This window comes from Nylanderia fulva, unplaced genomic scaffold, assembly GCF_048542155.1.
Source record: "Nylanderia fulva isolate GAGA-0341 unplaced genomic scaffold, ASM4854215v1 Scaffold105, whole genome shotgun sequence".
Lineage (NCBI taxonomy): Eukaryota > Metazoa > Arthropoda > Insecta > Hymenoptera > Formicidae > Nylanderia > Nylanderia fulva.
Window position 1 is genome coordinate 279,128 of NW_028189248.1, and position 24,854 is coordinate 303,981.

The window sequence follows — 24,854 nt, forward strand, 5'->3', positions numbered from 1 at the left end:
CGATACAGAAAAGGATTTAACGAGTTCGCGATACCGCAACGCCATTAGTCGTCGCCAACAATCCTTCCGATTGAGAGAAACTCTAGAGAGTGCTGCCGACATGGCTGATAATATTCGCGAGCGTGAAAAGGTTGCCATGGAGATTGCGAAGACGGCTGAATCGATCCGCAAGAAACACCGCGCTCTGATAACCGGAAAGATCGATAACGATATCGCTGTCAAGACTCACTTTAAACCTATTATCGAGCCGCTACAAAAGATTGTCGACAACGCGACGATTTTGGTGGAAAACGAGCCTAACACCGACGACGACGACGACGGTGTGAAAATCGAGACACGGTATGAGGGGGAGACACCGAAAAAAAGAAAACATAAAACCATCAAGCGATATAAAAAGGAGGAGACATCGAAAAAAAGAAAATATGATATTTCGAAGCCATTGGATGCTTCATTGCCGACAACATCTACACCGAAAAACGCACAACCTGTGATACCCAAAACACTCGTAGACGAAAATGTTTTCGAAACCACGCGTAACCCGCCCGAAATATCCCTTCGACACTGGTTAAGATCGTCGGAAGGTCGACAAATGATGCGAAAGGATTGGGGGCCAATAGGACAAAAGTACATGGACGCTCTTTTCGGTGCTGATGAGAAGAAAGAAATTGATAATGTATACGGAGTCTATTTCGACGAGAATGAAATGCGCATCGGAAACAATCGATTTGCGATTGACAAAGATGACAATATAATCATAGGCGACACGCGGTACATTGAAACGCCTGGATTATACGAGTTGATCTTCAAGAAAAGACCTGATTACCAGGAGGATAATTTGCAGAAATACAAGCACATATTATTGGCGACAAATGCGCATAAACGCAGTTTTGATGTGCAAGGCCGTGTGAAGAGTAGCAAGGGGGACAAGTACAAATATATAATCGCACCGTTGACGCGGGTGGAATCGGACGACCCAAAATCTGGCATGGGAATGCCTCGCGCTATGACGCTAACCAACAATAAGATTGATTACGTGCACTGGGCCGACCCCAACGAGCTAGTAGATCGCCTACGATTGCTCGATGCTTCGCGCCAAGCCGGCAACAACGCGCATGACAACGAAATCCTGTCGATTATCGAGGAACTGCGGAAAGCGGGCATTATTATAAATTAAACGAGGGTCCCGACAATCTATTCAGTTCATCGCGTGACACTTTACAAAGCATTGAAAAAATGTCTATCAATAAATTTGGATTATTCGAGAGGAGAAATGATGCAACCCCTAGCACAAACGATCAATGGTATAGATTGATTAGAAGATGCGTGCGCAAAAACGCTCTGCATCGCGTCGCTACAGATTATGACGCGAGATCGCGCAAGATTCGCCGTGTAGCGCAACCTGAGGCGGATACTGATGTCGTCAACAAATTGTACTTTGAAGAGTGCTTTAAAACATTGATGATCCAACAGAAAGAGTCAGATGAGAAGCTGGCTGCGTTAGAGAAGGATGTACGAGCGTTGGAGACTGCGATAAAAGAGCTTCTGCGTGCGCCAAACACTACCTCAGACACAGACATCTAATGAGCGGTTGGCTCAGAAACGTCTATCAAACAGTTGTGAAACGTCTAGAAGGGATTCTCGAGTGGTTGCAAACAGTTGTTGAACAGCTACGAAGGATTATCAGCCTGCTACCAAACAACAATGAGTGGCAACAATGAACGACTCGGAAGCAGCAGTGAACGACCTGGAAACGGTGGTGAACGCAACCGCTACGATCGAGGTTACGAACATGTCAAGCAGGGCTGCGAACGAGGCTACGAACAAGTTCTTAAAGGTTACATACAAGGCTATCAACAACTCAGTAAGGGTTGCGAACAGGTCAGGGACGGTTACGATCGAATCAAAAGCGGCTACGAACGGGTCAGAAGCGACTGTGAAAAAAGCTGCAAACGAGTCAAAGACGATTTTCGAATGGGCCAAGGACGGGAATGAACAATGTGAACGAACCCCGAAAGAACCCCGAAACAATTTCGAAACAACGTGGCACGAACATGAACGAACGTGAATGAACCTTGAAACAACGTGGCACGAACGTGAACGGACCTCGAAACAACGTGGCACGAACGTGAACGAACCCCGAAACAACCTTGAAACAACGTGGCACGAACGCGAACGAACCTCGAAACAACGTGGCACGAACGTGAACGAACCCCGAAACAACCTCGAAACAACGTGGCACGAACGTGAACGAACCCCAAAAGAACTTCGAAACAACCTCGAAACAACGTGGCACGAACGTGAACGAACCCCGAAACAACCTCGAAACAACGTGGCACGAACGTGAACGAACCCCAAAAGAACTTCGAAACAACCTCGAAACAACGTGGCACGAACGTGAACGAACCTCGAAACAACGTGAACGAACCCCGAAAGAACCCCGAAACAACCTCGAAACAACGTGGCACGAACGTGAACGAACCCCGAAATAATGTGGCACGAACGTGAACAAACGAGAATGAATAGTGAAAATAACAACGAGCAACATAGTTTGGAGAGACGGCAGTTGGTAAACGAGTTGCACGCGTCAGCGAGAAAAAATTTCTCTCGAAGACATGTCATAGTGCGAGGATACGATGATCTGTGGCAAGCCGACATTGTCGAGATGCGTCCGTACTCCCGTTTCAACAGAGGTTACCACTACATACTCACCGTCATCGATGTGTTGAGCAAGTATGCGTGGGCTGTACCACTCAAGAGTAAAGGAGGAAGCGAGACAGCGGACGCAATCGCTAAGATAATTCGAGACAGCAAGAGATGTCCGAAAAATATGCAAACCGATAACGGGAAGGAATTTTACAACGCCGATGTGCAACGACTTATGCGAAAACATGACATTAATCACTATTCGACATATTCGGTATTGACGGCGTCGGCCGTCGAGCAATTCAATCGCACGCTAAAGAACGACATGTGGAAGATGTTTACGCTAAATGGCACTTACAAGTAGTTTGACATGCTGTCACGCCTCGTATAAGATTACAACGGACTCAAGCATCGAACGATTGGTATGCGACCCGCTGACGTTACCCCCGCGATCGCCGAAAAACTCTTGGCTACCGTGTACAATCGTGTAAAAATTGCGGACCCGGCAAAGTTCAAAGTAGGTGATCAGGTACGCGTCAGCAAGTACAAACAACTTTTCGAGAAGGGATACACGCCAAATTGGACAACCGAGGTGTTTAAGATTGTTAAAGTGCAGCATACTAATCCCGTAACATATCTACTCGAGGATTATCGCAAGACATCTATCGCTGGAGCATTTTACGAGCACGAGCTGCATTGCGCAAATAATCCGGATGTGTACCTCGTGGAGAAAATACTGCGCAGGAGAGGTGACGAGGTTTATGTAAAATGGTTGGGAATCGACAGTTTGCACAACTCTTGGATACATAAAAACAATGTTATTTAATGTATTTTATTCAATCATTTTGTTTTATAACATAATATATATTGTATAACATATATGAAATAGTATATGAAATATATGAAATATATAACAAAAGATATATAATTCTCATTAATACGTCCTTACATAATAATATAAATATAATTTATTTACAACGGTATTCGATAAAGTCCCCACGGCAAGGTGTCGGTCGAATCAGGTATGACATACCGTTTGTCGTCGTAGGGACTTAGAGCAATTTTTGTCTCGCTGATGGTATACACTTTATGCAATTTCTTATACATGACTGCTGACGCGTCATTTCAATCTCGTCATGAAGACAGCGCGTATAATCGTCGAATGTTATACTACGCGCTACGACGTTACTTTTGACACCTTTTGCCTTTTTAGTGTCCTTTTTACCGTCCATCCGCAAAGCATACATTTTTGCTCTAAGCCCGACGAATTCGGTCATTATCGCGCCGTTATTCTCATCTTTCATCAGACCCGGCACCTTTTTATTCGCGAGCGGTATACCGTACGCATTATTCGCAGCGTAATCGCTGGTATCGAATCGAGCGATGTCGCGTTTCAAATTTTCATAAACATCCTGATATTTAATTTGATATATTAAATTATCCGTGTCGGTGTACATTACTCTACAATTGTCACGATAGAGCGGTGACATGTATTCGTGGTGAAATTCATAAAGACATACTTTTGATACGTCGAGTATGCACATGCCAACGTAGATTGGTTTGTAGAATTTAACTTCGAGTTTGCGTAATTCTATAGCAACTAATTTTTCCGAAAATATGCTTGTACTATAAAAATTTGGTTTCGCGATCATTGCCTCCGCACCGTACCGTCCATCCCATTTTGTTAATAATTTTACATCTACATGATTGCGCACATTTTCCATCGTCTTGCCAAATACCGCATTATTCATCAATTTATATAAATTTTTTTCAAAATCGTTTTTTGCTTGTGTTCTAAACTGTGTGTTGAGTTCGATGTATTTTTGAAGCCACGCTGACTGCGTGAATTGTAGTATGCGGTATATTTTTGTTATGCGTAGCCCGTGGCGCGTGCACTGCTGTAGATTACGATAGTGTATTACATAGCGCTTCTTATCGCAAAGCGTTGCGAGGAGTTTATACTCCCGCTTGCCGGGCGGCTTATCGCGCGTCGGGCAAAACGGTAGGTCAATGTGCGCGTCATGAAGATGCCGCGGATACTCTAAATCTACTTCGAGAACATAGCCTATAGGCGAATCGAACGCGATATATGAAACGTCAAAATTCGATATATCGTCGACCCACCGAAAATCGGTATACGGCAATGGTTGACACATTGCCCATCCGTACAAATTATTTACATCAAAATACATGAGGTACGATGAGGGTTTCAATGGGTCGTACGATTGCATGTACTTGTTATTTGCTTGTGCGTATCGACTTGAACATTGACTAAGGCCGCCGCGTACACCTCGTTCGACAAACATTATTATGTCAATGTCTGTTAATAATTCAAATTTTATATTTGTATGTTTTAACATGGCGTCCCATGCATATCCGGGGAGAGTATAATAATACGCGGGATCGAGTCCGTAATTTTTTATACAACTGTCGCAAAAATTTTCAAATATGTCTGCCAATAACAAGACATCAATTTTTAAATATAAATCGCTATATATTCGCCTAGCGTTCAAAGGGACAATCGGCTCCAGACGGTCTCGGCGTGCGCGTAATCACTCTCGGATACTGTGTCACCGGTCATGGAACTGTAAAATGAGTCGCGCGGCGGTAAACGTGTGTCTTGTAATTCTGTCCACGCAGTCTATGTATTCATACGGAAAGACGCCCTTCCGTGTCAATAAATTAAACGTATTTGTCGATAAATTTTGATATTCCGAATGTAAAATTTTTAGTTTATCTTTATCCAAAAATGACGCTAATTTGTCGAGACTAGCACTGAGAAACTTATACGAATCGATAAAACGTAATTTGATATAATTATTCGCATTGTTGTCTTGCGTCAATCTAACAGTTTTCAAGAATGATATACAGGGTTTGTCCGGAAAGTAATGCGTCGCATTTTTTTAAAAAAGAATTTATTGATCGCATAGGTAAAACAACTTAAAATTGTTCGAAGTATGACCCTTCTGCGTCAATACATTTTTGCCAACGCGATTTCCATGCGTCATAAGATTTCTGGAACTCCTTGACTGGGATGCTGTTCAGGGAGGCCGTCGAAGTAGCTTGTACGTTGTCAACCGACTCGAGCTGTTGTCCTTTGAGCTCCCTTTTCAGCCGAGGAAATAAAAAAAAGTCCGCCGGGGCCAAGTCGGGACTGTAGGGCGGCTGCGGCACCGTTGCCACACCGATCCGGGTCAGGTAGGCCGTAATATAACTTTATCGCATAGCGTTGCTCTATCGTTCTCTCCATCACAAGTTCGACGCGACCACTAAGCAGAGGTTCACAGAATAAGCCGTCCTAACCCTCCAAGCGCATGGAAACAATTGAGCGACCTACCGTTGGAAAGCTAAGGGTACCCCCCTTCCTCCCCAATCGGTCCCATCGCTCTGCGATGTATAGTCGCGTCACAAAAAAATGCGACGCATTACTTTCCGGACAAACCCTGTATATTTTTCCTTGGTTATCGGCAGTAATTCGATTTCCTTTTCAAACGCTGTGGCTATGTCCTCGATAATGAAATGCGCGTCGTAGCCGGACAGATTGTGAAAAACTATAGGAATACAAAGTAATTCTTTGTAATTTAAGTTACAATTTGACTGCGCGGGGTCTTTGTACCGCCCGGTGAGGTGACAATGATCGCGAACGCGTGTATCGTCTTCGTCAAACGGTTTTTCGCATATATGACAATGTGTTGCGCTGCGAAATTTTGCCCACTCGTCAAGCGTTAAATTTATCATGGGGACATTGGTTGTTAAAATATTTTTTACGCAGATTGTTAAATTTTTAAGCTGTTCGGCGAACCATGCAACGCAATCGACACTACGGCGGGAATTGTATGTGGACAACGAACTGTCATACAAACACTGTACGTAATACGCGATGCTGAATACTTGATGGTGTTGATAATTTTTGACATCTTCGGTCTTTGTCAAAACACACTCGAGGTCGGCGTACACCACAAACGGCAGCCGCTCCTTCCTCGTGTAGTTGTCGAAGCTGAGCCACTTGTCCTTGTCGCTCGGCAACCGAATAGCGCAGTCGTTTAGTTTTCCGCAATCTTCCGTATGCGCCTACAACTGGTCCTCAGAATAGAAATAATGTAGGCATCTGTAAAAATAAAATATTTATTTAAAATTATTTTTAATATAATTTACGTGTAATAAATATATTTATATACTTACCGATCGCATATAAATTTTCTACATTTGTGTTTGCTCAGTTGTGAGCTCACGAGGCGAGACAGATTTTTTATACACGCGAAATGCCCGACGCTGTTTTCGACTTCCACGTACAGCAGATTGACGTGTCTGTCTTTCTTTTTTTCCGAAAGACGTAGCGGGACGATGTTCTCGTTGTCGATGATGTACACGTTTACTGAGATGTCGTTTGCCAGTTCAAATTTTTTAATTTGATTCACAGTCACTGGAAACTCAATGTTTTGGAGACTCAGCACTGTGGTGTAATGCGGATAGGAGGATTCCCGATCCACATTTCTTTCAGCAGGGTACAGAGCGGCCACCACTGACCATGCGAAACACGCATTGTCCGCTGATCGCACATTAACAACCGCTTTCTTTGTCACAATTTTTTGCGGTGATTTGATATGACATCCCGCGCGCATTGGATTGTACTTATTTACATTCACTGTCAAATCTATTATCTGCGACAATGCCCAGCCGCTATCGCGTTCCTGGAACTCTTCTAGCGATGCTAGCGTGGGCTCGATTTCACGGCGATCGTACCACTCGCGTACATCAGACGTGCGAAAGAGTTCAAAGTTTCTCGTATTGATACTTTTATTGGCGCGCTTGTCACCGGACACAAATTCGCCGTTGAAAACAGTGTTCACTTTCACACTGACGTGTCTCTGTAGCACATTCTTCACATTCTCGACTACAATGTCTTTGGCATTTTTCAAAAATTGACGCGGTTCGATATAGTCTGAGTTAATTACCGCACCGGTCAGTATACGGCTATCGAACGCCGTATCGATTTTGCGCCAAACAAGTCTTTGCACGTTATTGCCGCCACCACTAAATCCACCGCCGTCGCTGAATCCAGGCATGGATTCACCGACATACCGTCTCTGCAAGCGCACTTTTGCACTCTCGAGTCGCGCTATTCTCGCCACCAGAGATTGTCTATGTCCAATCGAGAGACGCGGACGCTTGACACGGCTGCGTTCTTCCAGCTTTTCGATAAACTCTTCACACTCTTGCAGCCATCCGAAATATTCGCCCAAGGTAGTGACTTGGCGGGAACGCTCCAACAGGTCGCGCTCAACATTCTTCATTTTTGTAAAAATTGACTTGTACTGCACAGAAATAACTACTTTAATTGCACACTAAACTTTTTTCTCACAACTATTTTTCCTTGAGGAAAGCATGCGCTTGCCAGTGGTCACCGTACTATGACTCGGCAGCATCAGGGTCCTCATTATATATCCCGATCAACCCTTTGTTCGTCAACGTACGAACGAGAAAAATTAGATGACGTAGAATTTCGGCGCTTGTTTTGTTTATAAATTCCTGCAGCCGCTGGTTATCGGCGCTGGTATTTCTTCCTAAGATAAACAATAAAGAACCGCCGCTTATTGGGGGAAGTACCGCGAGGGTGAAATGCAATCCCCCGCGAAAACATGTCGCAGGCAGCGAGGGCCGCAAGCGGCGAGGTTGCAGGCAGCAACTTGTTCGCCCCGAAACTTTACCCGCTGATATTTCTTAGAAATATACAGATAACGTATAGATCATGTATCAACCCCCATGATTGTCGACGCTCAAGCCTGGATTAAGCAGCAGCCCTTCTTAGAATTTGATTATCTTAGATTTTCAGAGAACTGATTGTCGGCGCTCGGATCCAAGCGGCAGCCCCTTCTTAGAATTTAATTATATTTCTTAAAAATATACAGATAACGTATGAGGAAGAAACGCAACCCCTTTGATTGTCGGCGCATGCCAAGCGGTGGCCCTTCTTAGAATTTGATTATATTTCATAGAAATATACAGATAACGCATGAGGAGAATAAACGCAACACCCCCCCCTCCTCCTGATTATCGGCAGGCAGCAGCTCTTTGTAATAGATATCGCTGTAATAAATATCTAATTGTCGGCGCTCGATCCAAGCCTGGATTCAGCGGCAGCCATAATAATTCTTAGAATTTGATTACCCAGAATTTTTTATCTTATCTTATCTTATTTATGAAAACTTAGATATCGCTGGAATGTTTATCTTATCTTGTAATAGATATTGCTGGAATGTTTATCTTATCTTTTAATAAATATTGCTGGAATGTTTATTTTTTGTTTATAAACATATAAGGGAACATGAGCCCCTTATCAGGTAATATGAGCCTCTTATCAGGTAACCTGAGCTGATAAAATAAGCTTATCTGCTGATAAGACCCCCCGCCCGCGTGACGTCATACCCCTTCGCCCCCAAAAACCCCCCCGCCCCGCACCCCCCTCAGAGGACCATAGTTAGAACGCCCATAGTATAACTACTGAGCTCACATGTCAAGGCTTTCATTTGATATAATCTTCATTTTTATATTATAAATAGATAAATATTTATATGACTTTAAACAAAAGTGGCTCAACTAGCCCCGGTCTACCCTACGTTGCAAAAATTTTTATGGTATACTTTCTCGCTTCTGACGTCATCAACCCAAGATGACCGCGGTGTCTAGGAGCCTTAATTATTTTCAATTTGTTTTTACATGCGTGACATGTACATTGTATATATATATATATATATATATATATACATTATTTAATTTTAATAACAAATAATAATACACAGCTCTTATTATAAAAAACAATACGGAGATATAATTCGCTTTGTAAGAGCCTGTCGTATAGATGTACTTGCACGCCATTTGCTAAGATGAGAAACAATCTCTAATTTTTGAGATATGAATTCTTCGGCCAACTTTTTCGGATTGATATATTTTTCTTGTCTACATCACTATAGGGGGATAAAGGGGATCCGAGGAATTCATATCTCAAAAATTAGAGATTATTCCCCATCTATTCTTAGCAAACAACTAAGTAAACGTACATCCACGACAGGCTTTCATAGTGAATTATATCTTTCCGTTTTGTTATTTAATTTTAAGTTTAAATTAGATTACTATACATATAATAATGATCAAAATAAAATTTATAATAATATGTAGTTTAAAAAAATTGATTTATATATATGTATATATATATATATATATATACACAGGGTATATATATATATACCCTGTATATATATAATATAGTGACGTGACATTTTGTACTGTCCGTCACAAGGGCCGAAGGCCCGGCCGGGAAGGCGGGAAATTCGGGAACCTTTGCTCTCTCGCCAATCTTTGAGAGAGAGAGAGAGCACCCGAACAATCATTTTTGCGTTTTCTACCGCGTCGGAGGATGCGCTTTGCGCACCCGTTTCGCGAAGTACTTTATTTATGATTTTTGTTTTGAGCGATTTTTGGCGTTTTCGGCGAGCAATTTTGCATAGGGTACGTGTCTCAACCGAGAAGAAACTAATAGAGAGAAAGAGTGAGAGGACGGAGAGGACGAAGAGGACGATTTAGGACCGAACAGAGACCACCAAGTCCGGATCACGCCCGGTAAATATTATTTTCACCTAGATTTTCTGGATTGCTTCTCCCGTTAAGAACCTGGGTACCGCCGTAAAATGTTCCTTCTTTCCGCAGAGATTCCGGCCAGAGACGGGGATGGCCACTCTCTCGCGAGAGGCGAGAGAGCCCCGGAAACGAAAGGCGCGGGAGAGATACCCTGACCTCGAGCCCCGCAGATCCGGATACACAGAAATTCCACCATCGATCAAACAATCGATCTGGCGGATTTTTGGGAGGAATCGCAAAGAGGCGCGCTCGTAGGAGTCTTCCCGACGACCCATATAGAGGAACAGCGAAACTCCAGGCAGAAGAAAAGAGGAACGGCGGAGAAAATTTACATCAAGAAAATTTGCAGGGCCCCGCGGGGGTACCCGGCGGCCCTGCCAGGATAAGGAGCGCCACGGGTGGAAAATGCCCAATCCATTATCGGCGTGATCCCGGCAGGCCTCTTGCTCGTCACTGTCTGGCGGAGCGTCCTGGAGAGCAGGAGGTTCCTGCGCGGATGCCGAAGCATACAAGGACCCGGCGATACCGGTGAGACGAACGGCCCTATATAATATTGTAAAGCCGCTAACTTCTTTTGTGGAGTACCCGTATTCGGGAGAGAAGCGTGTCACGGCCGCGGCCGGTTATTAGATTCACCGGTAATTTCGTGATATTTTGAGAGGTTGGATTTAGAGTTTCATTCCGCATAGAGTTTATCCCGGCGCCCGGCCCCGACCGCGTGCTCTCTCCCGCGCGTATATTAAGAGAGGCTCTCTCTCCCGCGGATACGCCGACAGTCGCCGCGATTTTGGTCACGTTAATGTAAAATTAAAGTATCGTCTCGTAATTACTGTGTCGTTCTTGTCTATTAGGATTTCTATATCCGAAAATAGAAATTGTTTAGAGTCACGCATCCGAATAGCGTATTCTTTCTCGCGCATATCCTTATCCGTGCCGTCTTCGGATTCTTTGTAAAATATTGCGAGGGACGACCTGGCGTGAGCGATCTCAAAGGAAGTCGCGTGGGACCGACTCGAGTTTACGGAAATTTTGTATTGCCTAAAACCATCGGAATTAATTACGCCGCACGGGACCTTATTAAGTCTCGTGCGTTAATAATTATTCGACACGTAGGCGTGCGAAGTTACTTCCGGGTCCGCGTGTCGTCCGATATCCGCGTTGGGTCGTCTCAAAGACGCGGAACAATAACAACGCGCCGCGTCTCGGCCGTACATACGCCGTATTGTATTGTCCGAATAAAATTTCGGCCTCGTTTATCTGTATTTCGGCGTCACTAAAGCGGAGATCTCTCTGTAATATATCAAACGAATATTGATTTTCTTTCTTGATCTAACATTGTACTCAAGTTTCTACAATTATTCTTCTGTCTATCTTTGTTCATCATTGTTTAAATATATTTAATACTTGTTATATTTGAGCGATTTCAAATAGCCTCTCTCGAATTCCGTCCTCTCTCCCGTCCGAACTCCCCCCTCTACCCCCTGGCGATCTGAGCGAGTCGATTATCGCCGTCGCGGAAATTTTCGGGATGATTTTACTAATTATAAAGGTCATTTGTCGAGTTGTAAATTTTCAGAGTGGCGCGAATCTCGCGCCTGGCGCCCAATCAAACATATTTTTTTGTGTTTATGCGAATTTCCCGCTTTTCGCGCCGAAGGTGTGCCGTCGGCCACTTACATCGGCCCTATTTCCCGGATCCTTTTCGATCCAACGGACCATATAAAATCAACGGTTACAATATATATATATTGTAACTGCATAGCCGTTACTAACGCCTCGCGGGCCGATCATCTGCCCGCCATGTGAGGCTTTGGCGCCTAAGGCGCCCCTAAAACGCCATACACGGGCCGCCCCACTCCGGGGGGGGCGCCCCACTACGGGGCCGGCGCGTTACCCCCGTCGTAGACTTGACGAAGAGTGGGGGGACCGCCGGCCGGGTATATAAGCCGGCTCGACGGACGAGCCGGCACCAGTCCCGTTCCAGACTTCCGAAACCAGGCAACGGGCCTTCTCGTTGTTAGGCCGGGCTTCTCGGTTTCTGGCTCCTTCCTTTCGTTATCGGGCAACGGGTTTCTCGTTGTACGCCGGGTTTCCCGGTTTCCGGTCTCCTCCTGTTACACGCCGGGCGACGGGCTTCTCGTCGTTACGCCGGGTTTCCCGGTTTTTGGTTCTTCCTGTTACACGCCGGGCGACAGGCTTCTCGTCGTTACCGGGTTTCCCGGTTTCCGGACACCGATATAGACTATATGCCTCAATACGTTGGCTCTCTAGATTTCCGTATACCGGATGACCTGTAAGTTCCTTCCGGACACCGCTATAGGCTATACGCCTCCGTACTCTGTAAATATACCGGGTAACCGACCAGTTTATCTGTTAAGGCCTTCCGCCAACGAACCCTCCGTTCGTCGTTCAGCGCATTGTAAATATACCGGGTAGTCCGTAAGTTTTTCTGTCAAGGCTTTACGCCAACGAGCGCTCCGCACGTTTCACCGTACATTGTATATATCCGCGGTCCGTTACACCCATAGGGTGTCTTGTAAATCATTACCAACCAGTCTGCTTTATTTTAAATAAATCAAGTATTTGTACCAAGGAATAAGCGAGTCTGAATCTCTCCCTTCCTCCCGAATCCTGGAACCGGCGAGCCGATCCGCGGCGTCGGGAAAGGTGAACCGTTACAATATATATATATATATATATATATACAGGGTAGACCATTTTAATCAATCCACTCAAATATCTTATAAAGTAAGCAAAATAGAAAAATATGTTTTATACAAAAGTTGCAGGATTCAGAGAGGAATACCTGACGGTGACCTTTGATTTTAATAGCAAAAGAAGGTGTTAAAAAGTGTCGATTTTCGCACTCAAGGGGGAAAAAAGGTGAATAGGGGGGTTGGGGGAAAAATTTGGACTTTAAAAAATAATTAGAAATCATGTTCTACCCAAAGGGGTTTTGAAAGACATTTTGTTTTGGTAAAGGTCACGGATACTTTAGAATTATCCAGGATAGCACACGGGAAAGGGATAGTCCCGCCTACCCATCCCTTGGCCAAAAAAATTACTAAAAGACAAAACAAGAAAACCCAACATTTTTAAAATAAATTTAAAACTTTAATATTTTATAAAACACTCTTAGCTGTTGGCCCTTTGATACATTTGGGGGAAATGAGTAATTTTACCAAAACTAACAAGTTTTTTTTAAAATTTTTTAAAAAATTTTAAAAAAAAAAAAAAACGGGGAAATTTTCAGTACAAAAAGTTTTTAAAAATTTAAGGGGCCGACCAATTACGTAAGTTTGTTTATAAATTGTGACCGAATTAAATTAAATTGCTTTGATTGAAACCGGATTACATTCTCAAAAAAAAAAAAAAAGCAGCACTTAAAGATTGTTTCTTCAAAAAAAGCAAGGCGAATATTTTAAATTTGGCATGTGTTTTTAAATTAATAATTTGAAGAATTAGTAATACTTTTAAAAAAAATTTTAAAAAAAAATAAAAATGCTTTAAAAAATTATATAAAGAAACAAAATTTAAAAGTGTTTTTTATTTTTTTTTTTTAAAAATTTTAAAATTATTAAATAAATTTAAATTTTAAATTAAATTTTTTCCCTTTAAACTAAAAAAAACCAAAAAATGTTAAATAAAATAAATAATTGAAATAAATGGTTAAAAAATAAGGAAATAAATTTTAAAATTATTTAATATGTCAATTAAAGTTTATTTTTCAAGAATAAATTTCAGCCGGGAAATGATATGAATAAAAATAAATCGCCCTTGAATCATTTATATCTCACCCTCATCATCGAATTTGATAAATTTTGGGGCCTGAAATTTGACAAAGTCAAATAAAAAATTCAAATAAATTTTTTAATAAATGTTTAAATTTTTTCTATTAAACATGGGGTTAATAAAATAATATTTTTTTTCATAATCAAAATTAATATTTTCTCAAAAAAAAATAAATTTTTTTTTATTAGGCTCTCAATATAAATAAATAAGTATGCTGTCTTCTAAGCTCTATGCCCCCGTTAGAAGGACAGCATATATTATTATTATATATTTTCATTTAAAATTACAGTTCTAAGATGGAAGTGACGACTCTGCCCTGGCAATTTCTGGATTAGGTCAGTGTTTTTTTTACACCTTTGTCAAATTTTTATTCTATAAGGGCAAACAGTGGACTTGGCCACTTAAGCAAGATCGCCACCAAACAAAAAAATCTTCAAAATTTCATAATAAACTGAGTAAAGGTCGCGAGCGAGTAATAACTAATCCAATAATTTTTTTAAAAGTCGACCACTGGCAGTAAGTGATTTAAAGATGCCTAATATATATTCTTTTTTTTATTATTTAATAAAAAATACACGTTTCTTTTTCGGTGTTCATTTGCAACAAGCCTCCTTTTCAAGTGGTTGTTGTTGTGTTAATATTGGATAAAGTTTATTTCTGTGTGGTTGGTTAGAGTTAGGTAGTATTTGTTATTCTATGTTGATAAGTATTTTGTAATGTTTGGTTTTAGGTTTTTAATAGTTTTTTAGTCATAGTTAGTATGGTGTTTTTTATTTATGGGTTTTGTTCTGTGTGTGGTTAGTATTTTTTGTTTCGTTAGTTAAAATGTATGGTTGTTTTTGTTAATGTTTTGTAGGGGAGGTTTTTTTGTGGGGTTTTTGGGTAGGTGTATAGAAGTAGGTGTTTGTGTTGCTTTAAAGTTGTGGGGTTTGGTGGTAGTAGTGGTTTTGTTGGGTTTTTAGTAAGTAGAGTTATAAAACCTATATTAATATATCTATTTATATAAACACTTAACACAAATAGAATTATAACTCTGGTCTAATGTATTTTTATGATTTAGGTTAACGATTAATTATCGTTCGCCCATGAATGAAATGGAATGAATACTATGAATAATTAATAAACGCCAAACTTAGTCAACCAAAAAATACGCACATTACATAATTTAATAATAAAATATAAGCGGAAATTATTGTATAACATTTATAATAATATCAAATTAGAATGCGGATTTAGTACTCTGAATTTTTCCATTTGTTTTTAATATTAATTTTTTTTTTTAAGGGTTCACCCCAACTGGGCGATTTCAATGAAAATCCCATAAGACATAGTAAACATTGGTTTTTTGAATTAATGTGAAGTCAATACTGTAAAAAACTTAACATTAATCCAACCGAAGAAAATAAGATGAGTATAACCGCTCGCAACAGAACAAAACTTACCAAGGGACACTACATCCAGTACATCGAGAAGCGGGGGATTGCCCGATTTTTGCGTGATTTCTTAAAGGCTTAAAAAAAAATATATGCTGCCAACTTTCGATTTTAAACAAAAAAAAATGGTTTTTTTACATCAAAAAACCACGGACATTCGCACAAAACGCCACTCAAGACACGTATATTTTTTGGCCCTACTAGAATCATACCAAAAAAAAAATCGATGGACCATTTCCGATTTTCAAGATGATACTGGATGTAACGGTATTTTGTAGTTAGTAGTGCTTCCTTTGTTAGATCACTTACTATTGTTTTTTTTATTTTCTTTTTTTTTTAAGCAACTCTTCTCTTACATATAATATTATAACTTGTCTTAATTCATAATTTTATAATGTCGTCCATTTACAAACTAATTAACCAGTAACAAAGTCAAATTGTTTAGGATTGATGAAAAAATTTGCCCCCGCCCCCCCCCCCCCCTGCTTTCGCATGTAGTCGAAACGAACGAAATTCACGATCAGATCTCTCTTTGAGATTTAAGTTTTGGGTTAATTGTTTTGAGTTTGGGTTCTAATTTTTTCTTTTTTTTTTTTGGGTTATTTTTAAAGCAAGTTAGCGCGGGACCCCCAGACTAACACGGCAGGCAAGACTCGGGCAAACGCCACCCGCGGTCGGAAGCTCGCCGCAGGAAGACAAAAAAAATTTTCTGGCCAAAATTCAGCGCTGTATCCGCGGTGAACCCTTCGCGACAGGCGGTTTCCGAGAGAGTGATCCCCCCGATTGAGGGGTTATACTAGCATATCGTCGCGAGACAGTCGCGCCGGAGAAGAGACGAGGAGAGCCGGCCTACCGGTTGTCGAAAGTCAGAACCACAAGAATTCGGTTACGTCTTTTTGTTTGTAATTTAAATAAGTGCAGGTTGTTTGAAATGTTATTTCCTATTCCCCCCGCCCCCGACCAACAAATACGAACAGATTTGCGCACGCGGTATTGTGTGAAATCATATCCGAGGGAGAGGTTAGTGAATAGAGTTTTGTTGTGGGGTCTTGTCGGTTAACGGGGTTTTACTCGGGCATACTCGTTTTTTTTCGCGACGCAACATAACACGTTCTCGCGACGACATTTTCGCCCATTGTCTCGTGCATTTCTACGTGCCACGTGTGATGAAAACACCTGACGAGTTAGTCGGATCCTGCTGTTGCTCGGCAAAGAATTCATGCGATTATTCGCGTATCGTGTGGAATAGACATTTTGATGTCGTGAACGATTCTACTCTCTCGCTCCGTTCTCTCTCTCCTCTTCTCTCCCCTGCGCAACTAACTCTCTAACACAATTGTTCGTTTATATCATAGTACGCCCGTCGCCCGAACGAAACTCGCCCCGTCGTTATTGTGCACGCTGCGGCTACACACCGTGATCGACTGCCTATGCTGGAAGCGAAATATTTCGAATACCTTCGGGGAGGATTGTGTGGTGCATAGTTTAATTGCCATTTAAAAAGTGCAGGTGATCGAACATTACGGAATCTTCGCGCATTCTAGCTGGAGCGAGTTCTCTTGAATGTCAACATAATGAAGAATATATAAAGTCGCGTTCAAATTCATAGGTGGCGTGTATCGATTAAGAAAATAAATTTATACGGTACGGCCACTCAAGAGGACAAATTTGTTCGTTTGTACGATTTTCGCCCGATCGTGACTTTCAAAAAATTAGCACAATGTTTTCTCTGCGACAAAAACATTGGTTGTTACGAATATCGACAAAACAGTTTTTTTTCTTTTTGTGATTTCGCGAGCTTCCGAAACGTGTGGTACAGGCCAACGCTTTTTCGTGATTCTCAAATCGAGTTTTTGTCTTTTTACTCTTTATTTGTTTCGTGTTCAAGTCCAGTATGGTGACCTTTCTGACATGTGAAAATAATAAGATTGATATGTTTTGTTCAATTACAACTTCAAGGTTCTTTTCAATTGGGCGTTCCTACGTAAAATCATCCCAATATCAGCGCCACACATGCGTGCGCGATCACCATATTAAATTAAGATTACCAGTCTCCACCAACAATATCCTATTGTCCATCCATCACATACTATCATGAGTGTGATTCCTATGATTTCTTTTCCAATAAAAAAAAAAAAAAAAAAAAAAAAAACGGGGCTGCAAGGATTTCTTCCTCCCATCAAATTGCCGCCGTTCACCGGTAAGATTGAGGAGTGGGAGACTTTTCGCGATCGGTTTCAATCGCTTATTATAGACAATCGCGAATTATCGAACTTCAGTCGCATGCATTTTTTAGTGTCAAGTTTAACAGGCTCAGCTCGCGATGCGATATCAGGTATTAAAGTCACCGCGGATAACTTCTCGGTTGCGTGGAAAGCATTAACAGCGCGTTTTGAAAATAAGCGCCGATTAATTGAGACTCACATTTCGAATTTGTATAATCTTCCGAAAATGACTCGTGAGTCAGTTGTCGAGCTTCACGCCTTACGCGATAAAGCCGAACAAGCGATCTCAACATTGCAACGTCTTAATCGTTCGCCGGACGATATAGTCAGCGACATGTTAGTTTATTTTCTCTCTCAGAAGTTCGATCCCGCCACGCGCCGTGCGTGGAAGTTAAAAACGAGCGATATCGAAAATCCGCCAACATACAAAGAAGTATTAAAATTTATTTCGTCGCGTGCTCTCGCGTTAGAGGAACTTCACCCTCGCGATAACGACAAGACCAAGTCACATGCGAAAGTGACTAGCGCAACAGCGACTGCGTCATCTAATATAGTGTGCTCAATGTGCAAGCAATCGCACATTCTCTCAAAATGTCCGCAATTTGTAGCAAAGAATCCGATTCAGCGACGCGAATTGGTTAAGAAATTTCGACGATGTTTTAATTGTTTGAGTGATAAACACATGTCGATCAATTGTCAAAATAATTTCACATGTCGAACATGTAATAAACGACATCATTCTATGATTCATCTCGATTCGGACTCATTGCAACAAGTTACAAATGCGAACAATACGTCAAACGCGAATGACGTCATCGACAACGTGCCTAACGTTACGGCACTCTCATCAGTTACAATGACAACTGCGCCGACTCCTGTTGTCTTATCTACTGCAAAGGTGAATTTGCAGGCGCCTTCTGGACGCTCATTGGTTGTCAGAGCCTTGATTGACGGTGGATCAGAGCTCACGTTTGTGACGGAGCGCGTTGCTCAAATATTACGTCTCAAGCGTATACGAACGCTTACTTCAACGTCGGGAATAAGCTGCGCTGACACCGGTACATGCCGATCTGCGGCTCTGATTCACATCACTCCTCGCAAAAAATCGAAACCAAGGTTCACAACGGTTGCCTATATTATGAAGGCATTAACGAGGTATGCTCCCAGAACGCTTCGCAATCGCAAGATTGGAAACATATTTCCAATCTGGAATTGGCTGACGATGATCCTACCGGATCAACACCGATTGATCTCATAATAGGATCCGATTTATATAATCACGTACTCGTTCACGTACGTAACGGACCGCTCGGTCAACCAGGTGCAATTGAATCGCATTTCGGATGGATCCTATCCGGAACAACCTCTATCCCGAATCACGTGACACAACCCTCATGTGGTAACTTCAACTCTCGTAATTCCGCCTGTTGAGGATGCGAGTCGCGTCGTGCAATCAGCTCAGTTAAATCAACGTTACAGTGTTGTCGCTCATTGTTGTTCTCTCGAAAATCAATTGTCTAAATTCTGGGAGGCAGAAGAAACACCTCAATCAATTGAAATGTCTCCAGATGACGAACAATGCGAAGAACATTTCAAACAAACGCATTCGAAAACATCGGATGGGAGATATATCGTGCGTCTGCCGTTTCGAAACGGCCCACCCATCGAAATCAGTGAATCTCGCGAAATAGCCGCGCGTCGGCTTTCGTCGTTACTTCGGAGAATTAATAATCAACCTGCGATTAAGCAGGTGTATTCTGAGTTCATGAGCGAATACGCACAGTTGAATCATTTGAAAGTAATCGCACCGGTGGATTCAGTAAATTCACAAGTCGTGTACATCCCTCATCATCCGGTCATTCGAGAGACTAGTTCGACAACTCGGTTGAGAGTCGTATTTGACGCCTCATGCACAACCTCTAACGGTACCTCGCTCAATTCTCACATGTTTACTGGGCCTAAACTACAGTTAGATCTGCAATCGGTTTTATTACGTTGGCGACAGCACAAATACGTTTACTCCGCAGACATAGCAAAAATGTATAGACAAATATTGGTCGACTCGCGAGATAGAGATTATCAACGCATCCTATGGATAGATGAAAATTCGAATATTCAAGAACATCAACTCCTTACGGTAACATACGGTACGGCTTCCGCACCGTTTTTAGCTCTTCGAGTCATTAATCAGTTAAACGATGATGAAGGAAGCTCGTTTCCACTAGCATCTGCGGTTTTAAGCGAGAACGTCTATGTGGACGACGTGCTGTTTGGGGCCGAAGATATGCCTCTCCTTAAACAGACTCGAGATCAAGTTTGCAAATTGTTGAAACGCGGTGGATTCGATCTTCGCAAATGGGCGAGTAACAAACCGGAGTTGCTCTCAGATATTTCATCGGATCATCACGGGCTCGCACAGCTTAAATTATTCGAGACTGACAACAATCTGAAGGTTCTCGGTATTTTTTGGAATCCGACGCACGATTGTTTCCAGTTTCAAATTGAATTACCACAGACTCTCCCTTCTACAAAACGAACGATTCTCTCTACCATAGCCAGAATATTCGATCCACTTGGATGGGTCACACCCGTGGTTCTCAAAGCGAAAGTTTTTATGCAGAAATTATGGCGACACAAAGTAGGCTGGGACGACAATCTCTCAGAAGATCTCCTTTTACAATGGAGCGTGATTTATAAATCACTTCCTTACATCAAAAGCATAAAATTTAGTCGCTGGATTGGATGCGATTCAGATACCAAGAGCATCGAGTTACACGGTTTCGCGGATGCTTCCCAAGTAGCTTACGCCGCAGTAGTTTTTTTGAGAGTCACAACATTATCCGGTCATACAACTGTTTCGCTCCTCGCTGGGCGATCCAAAGTCGCGCCTATCAAACCGCTGACAATCCCTCGATTAGAATTGTCAGCTGCGGTCTTATTAGCGCGCCTAATTGAATTCATCAGAAAATCTCTTCATTTCACGAAAATGCCAGTCCATTGTTGGACAGATTCGAGTATTGTGCTTGCTTGGTTAAACAAGCACCCATCTCATTGGAAAACTTTCGTCTCGCATCGCGTAACAGAGATTCAAACACGAGTATCTGATGGCATTTGGCATCATGTCAGTACACATGAAAATCCCGCTGACTGTGCATCTCGCGGTTTACTCGGCACAGAATTAAGCGCCTTCGACATTTGGTGGCGCGGACCTTCATGGTTGAGTCTTAAACAGGATGATTGGCCCACATTCACAATAACGCCGATAGACGAAACACAGTTAGAAGAAAAACCGTGTCAAGTGCATCAAGTGAACGCTAATGAACCGTGGAATCTCACTACTCGATATTCATGGTGGCCAAAATTAATACGTATTACCGCCTACATTTACCGTTTCATAAGGAAGTGTAGAAAGAAACACACAATAGGATCGAACAACAAGTCTCAATATCACGCTCTTACTACAGTTGAATTCAACGAAGCACGAAACTTCTGGCTGAACTTCATTCAGTTAGAACTATTCGAAAACGAGCTCCATAATTTAAAGTCAAACAAACCGTTGCCTACTCACAGTCCAATTCTCTCATTAAATCCGTTCCTGGATTCTGACGGTCTAATTCGCGTTGGGGGGCGATTAGAACACTCGTCATTATCTTTCCAGTCCAAGCATCCAATCTTATTAGCCAACCATACGATCACTACTATGATCATCCGTTATACGCATGTTGTATCTCTCCATGCCGGTCTTCAATCCACTCTTTCAAAACTTAGACAAGAGTTTTGGATTTTGAGAGCAAGAAGTCTAGTAAAGTCGGTTATTTATAAATGTGTTCCGTGTACAAGAGAAAAGGCTCAAGTAGCTGGTCAGCTGATGGGCCAGCTACCTACAAGTCGTGTTTCGGCGCCCTCTCGAGCGTTTCTACATAGCGGTGTCGACTACGCCGGACCAGTCTTCACACGTGCTTCAGCCGGCCGAGGAATTACCTCGCGAAAGGCCTACATAGCACTCTTTATTTGTTTAGCCACACGCGCTATTCATCTCGAACTGGTTAGTGATTACTCGACTGCTGCCTTTCTTAACGCTTTTCAAAGATTTTGTGCGCGACGTGGATTACCAGAGGTCATGTACTCGGACAATGGTACTACGTTCGCAGGAGCAGACAAGGAGTTGTCGCAAGCGTATCGAGACGCTCAAAGCGATGTTAACTTTCTCAACTTCATCGTGTCAGATAACATCACATGGAGTTTTATCCCTCCCCATGCTCCACACTTCGGTGGATTGTGGGAGGCAGGGGTCAAAAGCGTTAAATACCACCTTCGTAGGATATTAGGAAATCACACCCTCACTTTCGAGGAACTTACTACCGTGCTTTGTAAAGTTGAAGCATGCTTAAATTCAAGGCCCCTGTGCCCATTAACTGATTCGATTGACGATTTTGAAGTGCTCACTCCGGGTCACTTTTTGATTGGATCGGCAATCACAATCAATCCAGAACCTTCTGTTCTGCAAATCAATGAAAACAGACTGTCACGGTGGCAGTTGTTGCGACAGATCACGGAGCGTTTTTGGAAGCATTGGCACGCCGACTATATTAACACGCTTCAACAGCGAACTAAGTGGCGAAAGGCACAGTCACTTATCCATATCGGTTCCATGGTTCTGATTCAAAATCCTCTTCTTCCTCCTTGCAAATGGGAACTCGGACGCGTAATCCACTGTCAACCAGGCTCTGACGGATTAATTCGAGTAGTTTCCGTCAAAACAGCGAACTCGGAATATAAGCGTCCCATAACTAAGTTATGTGTGCTTCCAATCGACGTTGATTCTGACGATTCCATCGAGGATCAACCTCGAGTGTCAAGCAATTAGCGATAATTCTAGTGTAAGTTAATTATACGATTCTAATTCTAATTACGTTATAATTTATGTAGCAAGTAAGTCAAGTTTATGTTCATTAGTTAAGTCAAAGCGTGCAAGTAAAGTCGCCAAGGCGGGCGGCGCTTGCAATCCTAAGTTTAAGGTCGTGCAAATTAGTACGAACAGCGGATACTGTTGTTTACGCGATCTGCGTTAAATGTTAAAATCCGTCCGCGATAACAACAGTGATCTTTAGAAGTCAACTTTAAGTCAATATTGTCAGCCGTTTCAGGTCTACAATCGTCAGTCTACAATTTCACTTTAGTGCGATCTGAGCGTAATCAGAAGTTACATCTCAGTATCTTATATATTGCATGGGATCAATCGTGACGAACAATCACACGCAATTAGTTTTCATTTAGCAAACCTCACTCACACGGGAGTGAACGATGCATCCTTGTGTAAGGTATACCGCGAGATCGAGTAGTTTCGAAATTCAAATTTCGAGGCGGGCGGTATGTTTAAGATTGAGAAAAATTTGCCGCGCTCGATCGAACGAAAATTCACGGATCAGTCGAGAATTTAAGTGAAAGCAATTGCCGCGGGCCTAACACGGCAGCACCTCGCGGCACGCACCGCGGGAAGCGCCGCGGAAGCAAATTTTCGGCCAATTAGCGCGTTCCGCGTGTACCCCTCGCGATCAGGCGGTCGATAGCGTGATCGATGAGGGTAGCATTCCGTCGGAGACAGTCGTCGCGGAGAGAGAGCCGGCGTTGGTCGCAAGTCAGACCAAAGAATTCGCGTTACGGTGTAATAAGTGCGTGAATGTATTATCGCGACAAATACGAACAGATTTGCGCGGTATTGTGTGACATATCGAGAGTGAAGAGTTAACGGGTAATCGGATCTCGTTCGCGACGCAACATACACGTTCTCGCGACGAATTCGCCATTGTTTCGTGCATGCTACGTGCACGTGATCGAACATTACGAGTATTCGGATCCTGCTGGAGGATTCACTGCGATATTCGCGTATCGGTGAATGCATGTCGTGCATTCTCTCTCTCGCTCGTTCTCTCTCTCTCTCTCTCTCTCTCTCTCTCCCGCGCTCTCTCTCACAATTGTCGTAGTACGCCGTCGCGACGAACTCGCCGTCGTATTGTGCACGCTGCGTACACGTGATCGACTCCTGCGAATATTCGAATCCTTCTGGAGGATTCTGTGTGATAGTTAATTGCATATAAATGCACGTGATCGAACATTACGAATATTCGGATCCTGCTGGAGGATTGAATGTCACATAATTGAAGACAATTATTAAGTCGCGTCAAATCATATGTGCGCGTGTTCGATAAATTATAACGGTCGTCCACAAGAGGACAAATTTGTTGTTGTACGATTCGCGATCGTGACTTTCAAATAAGACATTGTTTTCTCTTGCGACAAAAAACATTGGTGTCGATATCGAACAAACAGTTTTTTCTTTTGTGATCGCGAGCTTCGAAACGTGTACAGCAAACGCTTTCGATTCTCATATCGAGTTTTTGTTCTTTTTTCTTTGATTTGTTTGTGTCAAGTCCAGGTGACTTTCTGACATGTGAAATAATAAATTGATCTGTTTTGTTCATCAACTTCAAGACTTCTTTTCAATTCGGCTTCCTACGTAAATCATCAATCTCAGCGCACACATGGGTGCGCGATCACCCTATTAAGATACAGTCCACTCAACAATTATCCTATTGTCCATCCATCACATCTCTCATGAGATTCCTATGATTTCTTTCCAATAAAAAAAAAAAAAAAACGGGTGAAGGATTTGAGAGGCGGCGCGCGAGACGCGGCCCTAAAAAGGCCGAGCATGCTCGTTCGTCGCAGCTTCGCGTCGGACCACGGTTCAAGCCGCGCGTTCGCAACACAAATAGATAAATAAATATGCTTAAATAGCGTTAAGAACACGATCATAAATCTCACTAAAACTCTCCGTATCTTTCTAAATTAATACCATTACTCTGTTTTTTTATGTAAAACATTTCTGCGATTTCTCTTTTTCTTTTCTGTTTTTCTTGGTGTAAAATAATCGGAGAATCCCAACGGAAATCATGATCATTGCAAGTCCGGTGCAAACTGACAACCGAATGCGATGTAGTGTCTTTTTTAATATTGTATTATTTCGATGTTCTTTGATGCGTGTTTCTAAATGTCGCTTAGTCTGTCCAATATAGATAGAATCACAATTTGCACACTCTATTTTATATACGATTTCGGTTCTTTT

General features: G+C 42.3%; 1 protein-coding gene across 1 annotated transcript; it reads left to right on the plus strand.

Moving 5' to 3' along the window:
- The first annotated feature begins 17,954 nt into the window (after nt 1-17,954).
- Nucleotides 17,955-22,595, plus strand: LOC114933664 (uncharacterized). Its single transcript, XM_029306263.2, has 3 exons — nt 17,955-18,786; nt 18,873-19,127; nt 19,264-22,595. The coding sequence occupies exons 1-3, from the start codon at nt 17,955-17,957 to the stop codon at nt 22,593-22,595; spliced, it is 4,419 nt and encodes a 1,472-aa protein (XP_029162096.2).
- The last annotated feature ends 2,259 nt before the right edge of the window (nt 22,596-24,854 follow it).

Coding starts and splice junctions, on each gene's coding strand:
- LOC114933664 (XM_029306263.2), top strand. CDS start 17,955: ATGACTCGTGAGTCAGTTGTCGAGCTTCACGCCTTACGCGATAAAGCC. Junction 18,787..18,872: donor AATAAGCTGCGCTGACACCG/GTACATGCCGAT, acceptor TATATTATGAAG/GCATTAACGAGGTATGCTCC. Junction 19,128..19,263: donor CGTGACACAACCCTCATGTG/GTAACTTCAACT, acceptor TCTGGGAGGCAG/AAGAAACACCTCAATCAATT.